We start from the raw sequence: 15,819 nt of genomic DNA on the forward strand, positions 1-15,819 counted from the left end.
GGCCTTAGAGCAAGCTTGCCTCCAAGCCTGGAGTGAAACCCAAGGTTCCCATCTCTCATTATTCCTCTTCTGCAGTCCTATCTGAATGCAGTTTGCTCACAAATCGTCCGATTTCCCGCTATGGCTGGTTCTCCCAGAAGATGAGAGCCTGGTACTGCTATCATTTATTCGGTTAACTCATTTGAAAGGGGTAGCTGTGATGGAAGTGATCTATCACACCCTTAGATGACACAAGTGCCATGGTGACAGCGTAGGATAGAAATCTTAGCATCTCAATTTCATACTGAAAGTCTAGAAACATGCAAATAAAAATTACAACACTCTCATTGCAAATTTGAGTATCTAAAAGTTGCGATATGCAAAAATGAAGCTTCTCTGGACAGCCTGCTCCCGTGCACATTAGAACGGTCTTTAATTCCATGCTCCTCAGAGCTTCCAGTGCCTCTGTCAGTGCCTGGCGTTCAAGGATACCGTTGCTGTAGTGCATCCCCTGCCTGCAAAGTAAAGCCAGAGGCAGGGGATTGCAGGAAAAAGAATTTCATTCCTGTCACTGCCTCGGAGGGCTCCTCTAATGCGTAATTCAGCCTTTTCACACGCAGCCTCCCATTCTGAGTTCCTCATTGTCTGGGAGCCTAATTTGAAACTCTGTAGCTGTTAAGTGTTGAACTGGCATCTGGTACTGAAGTCCATGGGAATGGTGCTCTGGAATTTCTGTGCTCGTGGTACTTCCTGCTTTTAGTATGCACAGCAGTGGTGCCCATTTAAATAACAGTGATCAATGTTTTGTTCTGTCCTCATTGTTCAAAATGTGGCCCTGAGGCTTTATTTATTGCACGCTGTTCCAAAGTTGCTTTTGAAGAGAGAATGATTAATTTCCCTGGTGGACTTGCTGCAGTTGCTCAGCACTTGCATTTCTGAGCAACTTTGCAAGTTCCAATTAAGGTATTTTCACAGTGCTCCTTTAAGGTATCGGCTGGGGAACTGAGGCACAGAGCCTGAGGACGCCCTCCCCACTGCCTCCAGTATCTGCTAACGTTGCATGCCCAGTCTGGGAAGCTTGGCCTGATTTTGCAGATTACTTTGCGTTTCATATACGATTATAGAAGGTTAAGTAATTCAAGACTCAACTGTGATGGTGCACAGAAGGGGACAAATTAAGATGAAATCCAAATTTTTACTTTCCCTGACTTGAGTACCTTAGTATTCTCTTAAAGTGGATTTTTTTTTTATGTGTAAGTACAATAAAATCTGATTCTTCTATTACAGGCAGGTTTTAAGTTCAAGACTGACAGTTCTTACTGGTTATAAAAATGGAGCGCTTGCCGTAAACTTGTTTACATCTGTGAACAATCCTGTTGAAATGGCTTGCTTACGTGCAGAACTGCTCCATGGATTTAGGACTCATGCAACTCTGCTGCTGAGCACTGTGGTTTCATTAGCAAGCTTTTCCAACAGAACAGAAGCTGCTAATTTTCTGTGTTCAGAATAACACCATTTCTGTAAATAAGAATTCAAGCCCTGGGGTTTCTTCTTAGGAAAATTTACTCTTGGACTTCATGTAAACATGACTTTGATTTAATGTATTTTGCCTGTAGGGGAATAGACTGTTAGGAATTCCCTGTGGTTCTAATCTGTTTTAATTTAAACTGTAGCTGGGAGCACTGCAGATTTCTCTGATCCACGCGCTCGCAGTAATAGCAATGAAGGCCCAGACTTTACCACTCCAAAAGCCATCAGCGATTTGGCAGTGCGGCGGGCACGGCACAGGTTGCTCTCTGGGGAATCAGGGGAGAAACGTACCTCAAGACCTGTCAATAAAGTGATTAAATCAGCATCCGCTACTGCCTTGTCTCTCCTGATTCCCTCAGGTAAGAAATGCCTTGTGTTAGGCATTGTGAGAGTCTGCAAGCACCGAACAAAAGACCTGCAGATAGGTCCTCCCCCTTCCATCCTCCTGGAGGAATGCCGTAGCTGGCAGGAGGGGAAAGATCCTAACTTTTACACTTGGTGAATATTTACTACTCACTAGGATAATGAGTACTGCTTTGCCAAAGACGAGGAGTGTCGTGTGTGGGGTCTGGCTGCAGCTTCTGTAAACGGCAGCTGGGCCTTACTGTTTCCAGGAGTAGTTTTTTGTTTAAATTGGCTCCTGGAGCATAAGCTAGTCCCGAGACAGGGGTGTAACAAGGAGGCATATTGACACAGAACAGTTTTAACCCTCCAGGTGCTATTTTGTTGTCGCATACTAACAACTAAGCACTGTGATTTTTTTGGGAGCTGCCTGTGTCTGGTGCGTTCATGCACCGGGAAGTTTCCGTAACTTCAGATAACTTGGTTAAATGCTCTTGAGCGTTCAAGAATTCAAAAGTGCACGTAACTCACGAAGGAGGTTAACGCTGAATAACTTATGCTGCTGCCCAGCTCTGTCTCTAAGCAGAGACAAACCTTGACAATTCCCAAGGCTGGATGGTAACTTTTAGTGAACAGCCCAGGTAGGCAGAGCTATGAAAGAGTGGTTCAGTGTGAGGCTCTCCCTACCAGGAATTTGTCCCTTTTTCCAGAGGAAAAGACCTGGCCCTATGTTTCTGGGCTGTACCTGTCCCTGCCTGCGTTGGAGCAGGAAATGGCAGTCAGGCCCCGAGTGCCAGCCCAGGAGGTCGAGCAATACCTCCTCGCCTGTCTCGGCTGGAGACAGCCATGAAATTGCTTCTTGGCACCATTGGGATGATGTATATCCCATATTTCGTATGGTCTGGGCGATGGTTGCTTTGTGAACTACAAACTCCGTCCTGAAAAATCTCTAAAATGATATTTAATTACCTAGCAAAGGTTCTTCCAGAGCTGCTCTCATCTGCCAGGTAAATATGTGCTGGGTGATTCAGCAGATGAATTTTTAACGGATTTAGGTTTTCTTTTTACAGCTGCATTTAATACTTTTACTGTTTGGGGTTGTTTTACTGATGTTGACCAGCTTCACTTTAAAATGAGAGTTTTGTATTTGCTTTATGTTTTTTATTTGTAGATATTGTTATGCTGGCAAGTAGAGTCAGGTATTTTAATCAGTAGCCCAGCTGAGTCACAGCCACATAAGTGAGAACCGAGATCCCTGGCTCTTCGTTTGGGAAACGTGCTCTAAAGTACGCTTGTGATGTTGTTTTAAGTAGCAGCGTTCCTGCATTAGCTACTTTTTTAGGCTTAACTATTTTTGACCCTGTGAATTTAAAACATTACCAAAATTACCTAGATGTAGTTGTTGTCTGATCACTTCCCAATTTTTTAAAAATACTAACTGGCTTTGACTTATCTCAGCACAAACAAGCAACTTGCGTCAACATCTAGAAAGTATCTGATCTTTTGGAGAGGGGTAATATTTCATAACCTTTAAATGGAATACTCCAAGATTGTGCCTAGAGCCGATATTTATGATGGGTTATAAATCCCTGAAACAGAGGTAAACACTGTGACCCAACCATAATTCTACACAAGTGGAGCTGCTGTATTAAATACATATTACCAAATGTGCTTTTTGGAAACTCCACTGATTTTCATATTTGTAGCATGGATTAGTTAAAGCTGCAGGAAAAGCCCTGCTCTGGTGAAGACCACCAGCTCTTAAGGGCGTGGGGAGAGATGGTTTCCTAGCTGTTCTCTAACAAGAATTTTATCTCTCTTGGAGGCCTGGTTTCCTAATTTTTGCACACCTTTGTGTCATCGCTGTAGATCACCACACGTGTTCCCCATTGGCTAGTCCAATGTCACCTCATTCTCTATCCTCAAACCCATCTTCGAGGGACTCCTCACCCAGCCGTGACTTTTCTCCTGCTATCGCAAACCTGAAACCACCAATCATCATCCATCGGGCTGGAAAGAAATATGGTTTCACTCTCCGTGCCATTCGCGTCTATATGGGTGACAGTGATATCTACACTGTGCATCACATGGTCTGGGTATGTCTCTGCTTTTCTCAAGAGTACCCTTGGGTCCAGAAATGCTCTCTGCCAAGATTGTGGGATCTAGCTTTGTAAATTGTGTTTTGCCACCGTGTTTCCGCTCTCCTTATTTGGACCCAACGTTATCTTTTGGGGATGGGGGAAACCCTTAAAAAATCAGTAAGAGCACTTTGGGTTTAAGTGTGGCAGCTTTCAAGCCCATCACAGAATCACAGCAACCTTTCTTCTTTCTTTCTTCCCTGGTTACATGAATCCATCTCCTTTCTCCTGTAGCTCATGTTTTAAAGCATGTTTCTTTGTACATACCCTCTTTCTTTCTTTTGGGGTTGTTGCATGAAGAGTCAGTTACAGCTAATTTTTTCGGACCTGGGTTAGTGATGATAGTCTGCTTCGGATCAGTTCAGCCTGCCGGGGTTTTCAAAGCAGATGCTTGGAACTGATTACCAATGCCTTAAAGCATTGTGCTGCTGTGCTGATTACCTAGGGATTTAGCTCTCGGTTGAGCCGTGCGCTGGTCTCACAGGGTTTGGTTTCCATGTCCGTATCTCTTCCTTCCCGTAAATGCTGGTACTTACTTGATCTCTGTGTCGTTTGGTAACGTATATGGCTTTTAGGAATGATCCTCTCCCTGAAGCAGCGTTATGTGAATTGTTTTGTAGTTAGAGAGAAGAAGGGAGTCAGGGTAAAGGTAGTTCATTCTTTTCCATGCATCTCTGTGTTCATTAGATAATTTGGACTTCATATTTGTTGATCACCATTTAACACTCATTTGTGCATACAAAAATAATCTGCAGCTGCATTTCTTCCCTTGCTCCTCTCTGCTGTCCTTGGAAAATGCTGAATTTATCAAGATAGTGATTTGTAACTTTTTCTGGCTGGAGGGAAAGCTGAAGTATTCTCAAGCATAACTGTCACCTCACTTTAAAGGAGGCTCACCTTTCTGCACATTGATGGGAGAGAGGCAGCATTGTCGGTGGGCAAAAGATCTTATGTTGCACAGGTTAATAAGGGATGGAAGGTGGGAAAAGTCTGGGATTAGATGCCATATAGACAACCTAAACGCATGGCGTGGAGTCTTATTTAAAAGCCTATCGGCCTTCTCAGATACTAGCATGTATGTGTTAGGCTGCTGGATTTGGGGTGGCAAAGGACTTGAAAAAGATTGAATACTTACCTGGAAATCAGGAGTATTCAGTTATCATTTCTGAGTGATGATCGTTTTTGGAGGAGTGTTAAGACTCCTGCTTTTGGAAGGAGCTGGTCTTTTGATCAGCTTAGCCATCCTGGACCTCTGCCTCAGATCAGGAGACGACTGCCAGGGAGCTGGGGGAGGAGAGGAAGAGCGCAGAACCATGGTTTTGACTGTGCCAGTCAACGGTTTCTTCTACCACCTGTGAAGCAGCCGATGCTGGCCACAGCACAAGACAAGCCGGATGGGCTGTGAGTCCAATCTGGCCAGCAATCTTGTACTTTCCTCTTCTCAAATCGGTCGTTCCCTTCTCGTTGCCAGCACGTGGAGGAAGGCGGTCCGGCTAACGAAGCAGGCCTGCGTGAAGGGGATCTGATAACCCATGTCAACGGGGAGCCTGTCCATGGACTGGTGCACACAGAAGTGGTGGAGCTGATCCTGAAGGTAGGCACTCAGCACTGTGTGGTTTTGGAAAATAGGTAATATGAAACAGCTTGTGTAAAACACTATAGCTATAACTAATTTCCATTGTCTGAAATACAAAGTAAGCACATGGCACCTGGCCTTTGTTTTGCAAAAACTCACTGCTGTAGTCTGATCCCTGTATCTGCAAAATTGTCTGCACATAGTTTAAGCTGAATTCCAACATTTCCTGTGAGAAATAAAGACCTGCCAGATGCATTGTTAGTAGCATCAGCGACAAAGGTTATTAAGATTTAAGTATGCCTTTCCTCAAACGTCACTTTAAGAAGCCAATACCTTCAAAAATTTCCCAATTACTTTTTCTTTCTCTCCCCCCCCCCTCTTTTTTTTTTTTTTTGGCTTTAGGCTGTGCTAATGTTATTAGCTCTTAAGACTACTTTCTCAAGGATTATTCCCAGTGGTATTTAAAAGCAGCTTTGTAATGGTTGGTCTTAAAATTATCCAGTTAAATGACTTGCGTTTTGATACGTCCTCTGAGCTGAATTCATTTATGTAAATAAAACCTGAAGTTTTGGACAGTTCCAAGAAGTCTTTGGGATTGCAAATACAGGAGCAGTATTTTTTTTCCGAGTTGAGTGAGACAAGCCATGCTCTGTGGTACAGATTCGTCTTGACAGATGCCCGATACGCTCACATCTGCCATCAGTCAGAGCACTGGAAATAGCGAGTAGGACTGATGACGGAATATCACTTTGTTCAAGTTTCCAAACAGAAGATGCCTGATGGTATCATTTAATAGTATTTATTCAGTGTCTAGCACCATTGCATTTCGATGCTGTTTAAGTATTAAACTGAGGCAGTTGGAATGTCAGTGGGAGAGGTCAGATGCCATGTTCCCTCTGCTGTGGGAAGCTTTACCCACCAGCTGGGATCTGACTTAATCATTTGTGAAAGCCTGACTGAAGAGGGCTCTCTCTCAGCTCTTCCTTAATAAATGATAGGTGGAAATGCAAAGAGGGAAATGGAGTTTGACATAGAATTACAAAATGGTAGTCAGTAATAAACTAGCTGTTTACCTGCTTAGCCTGCAGATCTGCTTCGAAAAGCCATGTTTTAAACCGTGTCTGCTTGTTGTTTCTGATAGAGTGGAAATAAAGTGTCCATCTCAACCACGCCATTTGAGAACACGTCGATCAAAGTTGGGCCAGCTCGAAAGGCCAGCTACAAATCCAAGATGGCTCGTAGGAACAAGAAAAGCAAAACTAAGGATGGTCAGGAAAGGTTAGTGTTGATGTTTCTCTGTGGAAATTGGGTAGCAACCAAGATAATGTAACAGGGATCTTGTCAAAGCAATTTGCAGAGGATGCCTGCCAGCAGGAACACTCTCTGTTTTTTCTTTCTTTTTGTTTTCTTTTGTTCTTTAACTGTGCTATTAAATTGACTGAAACGTGCCAATAAATATAAATAAGTCATTTGGGTTTGTAAATAGCTTTTTAATGCTTTTCCACAGTAAGAAGAAGAGTTCTTTGTTCAGGAAGATCACTAAACAAGCATCGCTACTTCATACCAGTCGTAGTTTGTCTTCTCTAAACCGCTCGCTCTCTTCTGGAGAAAGTGTACCTGGTTCTCCAACTCACAACCTATCTCCTCGATCACCTACCCAGAGTTACAGATCCACACCCGAGTCTGTACACTCAGGTAAAAGAAAAAAAATTGTTACTTACTGATTTATTGTTGAGGTACAATACACAGCAGCAGGTAGTAGATCTGATTTTGAAGTAAAATGACAACTGCTACATAGGTTACCTTAAGCATGGATGTATTCTCGTTCGTTTATTCATGGGGAAAAAAAAATGAAAATCCATGCATCTTTTTAAGAGTGCGAGTGCTGAGCTACGCTATCCTTTTGCTTTGATGCAAATGTGTGTTGTAAGTTGCAATGTTTTTATAGCAGTTTGTCACATTTTCTGTATTAGTTCTGAAAAAAGGAATCAAAACACTATGGAAAAGTCGTATTTGAGAATGAGATTAGCTGACAGAATAAAGGGATTTGCATCCTGAGAACAGCATTGAAACACAAGATTTATCAGCTTGGCGTTTTTGCAGAGAAAACGTTCTGGTAGCAGAATGTTTCTTCCTGTGTTCTGGTATTGTGGCGACGATGTGAATTTTTAATGGAGGCCGTAGAGTGTTACCTTGTAATATTACTGTTACTGTTTTATAATAGCATAGCGTTTTGTGTCGCCTTTGAGTATCTTATTTCCAGGGACTTGTTTTAATAGTCAAATATGTAGTAATCTTTTTGGTCCTTTTTTTTTTTCTTCCTTTTTTTTAAGTTGGTGGCAATTCTTCCCAGAGCAGCTCTCCCAGTTCCAGTGTCCCCAATTCTCCAGCCAGCTCTGGACACATCCGGCCCAGTTCTCTGCATGGACTGGCACCAAAGCTTCAAAGGCAGTATAGATCTCCGAGGCGTAAATCTGCAGGAAATATCCCTCTGTCGCCACTAGCTCACACTCCGTCACCAACGCCACAGTCCACATCCCCGCAGCGCTCCCCTTCTCCTTTACCGGGGCATTCGGTTGGCAGCTCCAGTATTATTCAGTCGTTTCCAGTAAAACTACACTCCTCTCCACCGTTGGTGAGACAAATTTCTCGGCCCAAAAGTGCTGAGCCCCCTAGGTCTCCTTTGCTGAAGAGAGTCCAGTCAGCAGAGAAACTGGCTGCCTCACTGTCGTCTTCTGAGAAGAAGCTGGCTTCCTCGCGAAAGCATAGTTTGGATATTTCTCATTCTGAATTTAAAAAGGAGATGCTACAGAGGGATCCTAGTCTCCAGAGCTTACAAGAATCTGCGAATGAAACAACAGGCGGAAAACTTGGACTAGCAGAAAAGGGGATGTTGCAGAAGCCAGGCTCCAGGAAGCTGGGTGCTATTCGACAAGACAGAGTGGAGAGGAGGGAGTCTCTGCAAAAGCAGGAGGCCATAAGAGAAGTAGATTCCTCAGAAGATGAAACGGATGATGGTTCAGAGGACAGTCAGGATGGAAGAAGACTGGACAAGCCACCTGACAATGGAGACCAAGGCTCAGATTCTTTTAATGAGGATAAGTTTTCCTCTAAATTGGAAAGCAAGGATAGCATTGAAGATGATGCCTTTCTACCTGAAGATCCAAAAGGTACAGAAGATCTGCAGAAGGTAAATAATAAGCAAGCCAAGGTTGTTTCAGAGCTCCTGCAAACTAGTGTGCACCCTTTCCCATCAGAGGCCCTCCCAAGAACTTCTCCAGAAAAATTAGCCAGCTCAGAAAAACCACTCCTAAGATCAGAAACGACTGCAAAGGAACATAAATTGCCAGAAAGCAAAACTTCCGAGTATTTTAGTCAAGAAGACAAGTCTTGTGAAGCAATCAAAGACCTAGGGAAAACTGCTAGTGCTCCAAAAACAATAGTTCGCACAGAACATATACAGTGCACTTCCATGAAACCTCTTGAACTTGAACAAGGTGACTCTTCAGGGGCCTCGTGTGGTAAGCTTAACCTGAAAGACTCTCTGCTAACAGAAATCCGTCAGAAAAAGGACTCTAAACCTCTGCTGGCTCTTTCTCCGTGTTGCACGGCAAGTGCGAGCGTTACGCTCTCACTGAGCCGTGGGGACAGCAGTGACCCTCAGGATCGCAAAGAGACACCGCAGCCTGCAGAGCACAGCAGCTCCTTTCTGTATGCCGCAAGCAGGAGTGAAACACCCCCCCAAAGTCCTAGTACTGAAGAACAACCCAGCTTGTCCCAGGCAGAGTGTGTTTCAGCTGCTAGCAAAATGAGCCAGGGCAGTGCCCCAGGTACGATGTCCTCCCCGCTTCTTGTCTCCAGCGCTATTGAAAGAGCACTCTCCGTGTCCCATTTAGTACCGCTAGCACAGAGTGTTTTGGGCCCTCTGAAGCTCAGTATGGCTAGTTCTGGTGAGCTGGAAAAGAGGAAGGATTTCTCCCATTCGGGTGCCTCCTGTAAAGAGGAGAGGGATTCAAAACAAAAAAAGCAGGAAACTTTACAGGCAGGACCATGTCAAGAGAGAGCCAAACCTCCTAGCACCGGCAGCCTGGCCACAAGAAGCGGCTCCTGCACAGAGTCGTTGCACGCAGCGAAGCCGTGGGAGGTGGCGTGTCCCACGGGGGCAAAAAAAGAGCCAACTTTTTGCAGTTCTAAATCATCCGAAGCTTTGGGAAGTAGCTGCAAAAGTGTTCCCTCAAAGGAGCTATCGCACACTCTGGGACAGCCCGTTCTGAGGGCCTCTCCTCTGCCAGATGGCAGCACGAGGCCCTGTAAAGATGGGACTCTCACGCAAGGAAAAAGCAAAGAGGTTGGAAGCCAGTTAAAAGGACAAGACTTTCCTCTGTCACATGATGGTGCTGTGAAGAAAACATAGCAGCACCCCTGGTACACATGGACTGGAGCGTTCCACATTCAAAATAGAGACTGCATGTTTGAATTTTGTAATATACACTAATATAAAATAGAACTTGTGTACATCTATTTTTGGGAGGGTTTTTTCATACTGTTTTTTGTGTTTTTTCATCCTTGCTATTCTATTTTTGTACACAGTAACGCTTGCCATTTGAGGTCTCTTTAGAACAGGGTATCTTTAAAGCAGGGCTTAAGAAACAATTTGCTGGTTTTTCCCTTCCTGCCCTTTTGTTTTGCCCTGAGTTTAGGGCCTTTTGTGCTCTTCTCTCCAGTTCTGCGTTGATTTGAGATCCCAAAAATTCTGAGTGCAAAAAAGGCAGCCTACTTTAAAATCTGTGCTTTTCAACCTTCTCTTTAAACGTCCTTGAAATCCACAAATTCCAAGTGTTTGCTCTGAATTTACAAGCCAGTTTTCTTTGACAAGGAGAAGAAAATACTCTCTTGTCCATGAGTTATTCTGGAAATACAAACCTCTTCAACGCAACTAGGGCCTCTTTGTCACTGTATGCATTTACAGTCCTACGTACACCTTTGAGTCCCTCGCCTCCATATCCTTAGGCTAGGGTGGAGGGATCAGACAGAGGGATATCCCTGTCTTCTCTTTAAACCAATTACAAATATTTTTCAATTGAGTTATCAGAGAAAAAAGCTTCCAATCTGTAAACTGTTTTCTTTTTTGGGGAGGAGAGTTGATTGTTTTTACTTATCCTTTATGGAACACATGGCAACTCTTCCCTCTGTTTTTAAAATTTTAATAATGTTTTATCTTATCTTCTCTGGCTTAATTTGTAACTTGCCCTGCCTCAGAATAAATGACCCCCAGGAAGGGGGTGCCTTGTAGGTTGATTTTTCAAGTATAGAAATTTGTAGTCCTGTGTTCTTCAGTATGGCTTGGGCAAAGTTACCTCAGTGATAAATGAGCTTAGGAGACTTCTCCTTCTCTTAGTGAGTCTAAATAGGTAGGGATTTTAAGGTGTTCCTTAATAGTTCTGAACTAGGGCTTGGGAAACTTGCTGAGTTTTCCAAATCTGCCTGTTTTAAAAAAAAAAAAAAAAAAAAAAAGTCCTATGAGGAGTTCTGACTCCTTGAGTTCTGTGGACAAGCTGCAAGCAGACTTCAAAACACATGTGATATTTCATGATTTCAGCTTTGACAGCTAGATCATTTCCACTGCTGAGGTCACTTGGTTCCTTTAAAAATTGCTATTGCTTAGGTTTAGACATTGCTTTGCTTTGAATGTGACTGACTCTGGATAACAGTGCTCTTTGCTGAGGATTACATCAATAATAATACACCAGTAAATGTGTTGAATGGTGATACCTATAGCACTGTAAGACATTTCTTCATCCAGTTAAAGGTTACTGTCAATGAACGCTCCCGTCATTTTCCCCAGATTGTGCTCAACTTTTATTCTAGTCCTATCTGAGTATATCTTCCTGTGCATCACCGTCAGTATCTAGTATCCTGCTCACTGGCTTACTCTGTTAGAAGCAGAATGACTGTGCAACAGTGTCTCAAGGCTAAAAACTGCATCTGTTGGTCTGATTTCGTTATACTGCTGCCTTTTCCATTGTCTCAACCTCTTTGAAACTTGAAGTTTTGATTCACTTTCCCTAAATGTAAATATGGTTTTTATATAGGAATATATTTTTTCCATCTCTTTTGACTTGATTTCAACGCAATCCAGAGATCACAACAAAATCTCTGTAATCTCGCCCTGTCCCTTTCTGCATAACGATTTTTTTCTAATCTATACCTGATCTTTGGCTGCTTGGATTTCATTTCTGGACCAAGTTTTGATTTGGTTTGAGCTTTTTTTTAAACGTGTTTAAACTAGTGTTTACTCTGTGTGTCTGTGTGAACATGTGTGGTGTTTCTAATACACTAGGAAAAGCCTCCAAGCTCCCAGATAACATGTAAATAAATCTTGCTGTGACAGTATTGAGAGCAGGGCCTGCTGGACTGTCTCTTTGCTCTTTCTGCTGGAATTCGTAGGCTATTCGCATACACTCAGTTTGCAATTATAAGCCACGTTATTTCCACCAACCTATCAGGGTCCTGGGTATCTCCAGCCTTTCAAAGGACTCTTATTGATGAGTATCGTTCTGTGCTGATTTTGGAGCAATAGCAAGTAAGGAACAGACTTGGCAGGATCTGATGGGCTGATCGACTAACAAAATTGCTGAGAAACAAGGTCTGATTGGCAGTGCAGCATCAAATAAAATTCACAGGAATAATGAAAAATGGATTCAGCATCATGAATCTGTGGTAATTTTGAAGGTGAATCTCAAGTTTATCTCTAGAGAGCGCCCAGCCTTGGCAAGATGTAGCCCATGGAAGTCTCTGTGTAAAATAAGTAGTGAGTCCAGAGTTGCGTGAGAACGTGGTTTAACCTTGCTGTCCCTGTGGGGGGGGATCTTCTGCGTGTCCCCGTCTCCTCCAGCTTGGAGAGACAGCTTATTCTGTGAGTGTGGTCTCAGGGCGTCCGTGAGGGGATCTGAGTTTAAAAAAGTTAAGGGGGAAGCAAGCCACAGCTCTTGAGAGAGGCCTTTTTAACCTCAGTCATTCTGAGCGTTCAGCTCAGCTCATTAGCTGAGCTGGCTTAAATATGGGAGCAGGGAGTTCCTGGGGCTGCTTAAAATAGGTGGGATATGAGGGGGGGACAGCGATGCAGAGTGACACTTGGTGTATCCATCCTCTCTGATGAACGAGTTTTCCAGTTTAGGAGAAAAGGAAAATGCTGTTTGCGTTTCTCTACGTGTATATTAAATCCTCTTCCAGGGCACTATAAATGAGGGGAAGGAGGACCAAAACCCCACTTTCCACGATGCACAGCGTACTCTAGCGCCTCTGAATGCACGGTACTCGAGTGTTGCGGCAGCACTAGCCCGGGGAAGGGGTTTCAGTTATGTCTGTGCCAGGTCTGCTGGGGTCACAGATACCTGTTGTGGGTAGTGTGCAGATTGGGATGTGACCGTCTAAAGGTACCAGCTGCGTTAGCTGCTGGCTCCCTCTCTTTGCAGCCAGTAGTTCCAGTGGTGAGTTTCAGTGTTGCCCTTTTTTTGAGATGGGTGAAAAACCTTGGTGTGTCACAGCTTTTGCTGCTTTTGCCTGAATTGGCCAAAGAAGAGGTGAGATATATATTTAGTCACCTCTTTTGTAGCTACGGTACAGACAGTGACCAGTGCAATTTTAAAAACCTGTCTTTTTGGAAGCCAAAGCCAAACAGCATTACCAGGAAAGCACGTGTTCCTAGTGAAGCCTCCTATCCGCTGTCACTCCTAGAACTGCCCTCCGTATGCCCTCCAGGTGCGCTCTCTCCCCGGTTACACGTTCTTTCAAGTGCATGTGGTGCGTCGTAGCGAAGCTTTTCAGTAAGAGGTCTTTTCCCTATGAAAATGCGATACTGAAGCAGATACATACACCAATATTTCTTACCTGCTCTGCTAAGTATTGCTTAAATAGTTTCTCAGATAACCTTGCAAACTTGGGAGGGGGCGAGGTGATGAGATGTTGGAAAATCCTGTATGTGAAGAGCGAGAGTGTGTTTATGTGCGCGGGTGCGGTGTGTAGCTTTTCCCACGTGCAAGACGTGACCCACGTTGCCTGAAGGAAGCATTCGGCAGGCTGAGAATTTGGCCTCCTTAAATAACACTGAGTCAGGTTAGGTAGGAGGGAAAAGGGTGTGCGTGTGTGCTGTGTGTTTGGTGAATGAGATACGCACACAACCATCTAAATGTGTTGCTTTCCTGATTCTTTTTCCCGTTTCATTTTTTTTGGTTTGGATGCGTTTCTTGCCTCTCTTCGGTTTTGGAATTACAGAGTAGAAGTTAGTTCCAGTCCTTGCATTTCTTCATTTCTGTGTCCAGCCAATGCATTCCTGCACGGTGCCTCATTTCAGTGTTACTTTCCCCTTTGTCTCTTACTGTTGCAAACGAGGAGAAATGGATGATATTTATTGTAAATATTAGACGTTAGCATTGTAATGGCCACTCCTGGGTCTGAATGTCAGAGGCCTTTGGCTGCTAATATACTAAAGAGCGCTTGCTGGGGGAGTGGGAAGGAGTGAGCAGTGGTTGTGGTTTCCACACTTGCATAAAGGTGTGATTTGGAGTATTTTTTTTCTTCCGAAGAGGGGAGGATAAAGTCTTTCTCTGGTTTTCTCTTACTGGATGTGAAGGATAATTCTGTACTTCTAGTAGAAGATTTGACAGAAGTGTGTGTTTACGTTGTGTTCAATTACCATATCCAGGTGGCTTGAGAGCACCTTTTAAGCTGGGCTCTGTCAAGCTGTGTCACTCAGCACTTAGCTAGATAAGAGAAAAGTGTGGAATTTACGTGTTTTTAGAAACTTGAACAATTGCCACATAATAGCGGTGCAATAATTTTTATTCATGTTGTACCTGCATGTCGATGTTCAAATCCTCCTCCAAAATAAATTTTTTTTTACATAAATTCAAGCTTGTGTTCATTTCTTTTTCTTCCCCCCTTCCCCCCCCCCCACCTTGCCCCCTGGAAAAGTTGTGGCATGGCTGTGCCTTCAATGCTGCAAAATCAACAGGCTGTTGGGCAATGCAGAGAATGGGCGGCAGAGTGCCTATATCAGAGGTATCAGGATAAATCGGCGAGATGAGCTGGGGTTTTCCGCTCCGTGGGCCAAATGAATCGATAAGCCAAAGCTTTCGCCTCTGAAACTCGAGCCCAGAACGTGGGGATCTTGGTGGAGGACGGCAAAAGCGTGCAATATCCAATGCCGGCGGTGCTAACGAAGGATCCCGACTTCCGCTCCGATCGTTCCTGCTCTGCCCACGAGGAGCCGTTGGATGAACGCGCTGCGAGGAGGAGGCCGTGGGCTGCCTGCGTCCAGCTCGTCCCTGTGCAGGACGGTGGCTGTTGCTCCTGCAGGACCTCAGGCCTCGGCCTCGCTGCTCTTCCTCGCCCTGCTCTGCCTCGTCTCTACTCTGGCACGTGTAGTGCTGCAACGGCTCTGCGTGCTATAGCTGATGGACGTATAAATTACGTGCGTGTTTAAGACGCGAGGGGCAGTGGCATTCGGTGGCAGAGGTACAGCGCTGGCTTGCATTAGCCAAACAGCGTGAGACAGCAGGAGCTGCGTAGCCTCCTTTTGCACCCTGTTATTTAGGCTCCCTTGGCAATCTACCAGCTGAACCTTTTTGGGAGCCGCCCTTTGCCTTAGCATTTGGTCTTGCGTGTGCACGTTCTCCCTGTGAAAAGCCTTCAAAAGATTATTTCTGTCCTTGGGAACAAGAAGCTGGGGAGACACTAGTATCTGGTGGGGTTGGACTCAGCCTGTTTCATTTGCTCTGCTCTCGGGGATACTCAGAACATCTCATGTCTCCTTGCTCCAGAGAAGCTGCTGGTCAGAAACGTGGGCTGAAACACAGCTCTGTCCATGGGAGTTTTGCAGTGCCTCTGCCAGCAGCGTCTTGCAAACTGTTTGTCCGTTACTGATGATGATTTGTTAAGAGTGGTGCTCCTGCCTGCACAAAGAGGGACGTAGTCTCGAAGGAAGAGGAGATGCAAAGTGCCCAGCAAAAGCAGATCTCCCCTTCCATAGCACTCAACACGCCGTGTTCAGTGATCTGTATGTTGTACGACAAGGCACAGACCAACCGTCTCTTCTCTGAGCCTGCAAAATGTGCTTATTTCAATTCCCATTTTTATTCCATTCTGCTTCAGCGCCTGCAAGTGACTGGTGCTCTGTAAAAGTGGCTGCCGCTTCCCGGCCAAGCCTGGCAGTGCCGTGTGACGCTGCAGACCCGCGCGCTCGCTCCGGGGGCG

The 15,819-nt window shown here is 44.6% G+C and overlaps 1 protein-coding gene across 10 annotated transcripts in view; it reads left to right on the forward strand.

The window, feature by feature from the left end:
* The window catches only part of MAST2 (microtubule associated serine/threonine kinase 2), a 208,041-nt gene extending 193,564 nt beyond the window's left edge, over positions 1-14,477 (forward strand). For 6 of the 10 annotated variants that reach the window (XM_068953003.1, XM_068953004.1, XM_068953005.1 and 3 more), the window contains 6 exons: positions 1,653-1,868; positions 3,721-3,947; positions 5,461-5,583; positions 6,707-6,843; positions 7,073-7,260; positions 7,899-14,477. In XM_068953003.1, the coding sequence (XP_068809104.1) occupies positions 1,653-1,868; positions 3,721-3,947; positions 5,461-5,583; positions 6,707-6,843; positions 7,073-7,260; positions 7,899-9,979 (2,972 nt within the window). In that variant the 3' untranslated portion in view covers positions 9,980-14,477. The remainder of the gene's footprint in view (positions 1-1,652; positions 1,869-3,720; positions 3,948-5,460; positions 5,584-6,706; positions 6,844-7,072; positions 7,261-7,898) is intronic. The other 4 variants (XM_068953009.1, XM_068953010.1, XM_068953012.1 and 1 more) reach the window with 1 other exon arrangement.
* Positions 14,478-15,819: the final 1,342 nt, after the last annotated feature.

This window comes from Struthio camelus, chromosome 8 (genome assembly GCF_040807025.1).
Source record: "Struthio camelus isolate bStrCam1 chromosome 8, bStrCam1.hap1, whole genome shotgun sequence".
NCBI classification, from domain to species: domain Eukaryota; kingdom Metazoa; phylum Chordata; class Aves; order Struthioniformes; family Struthionidae; genus Struthio; species Struthio camelus.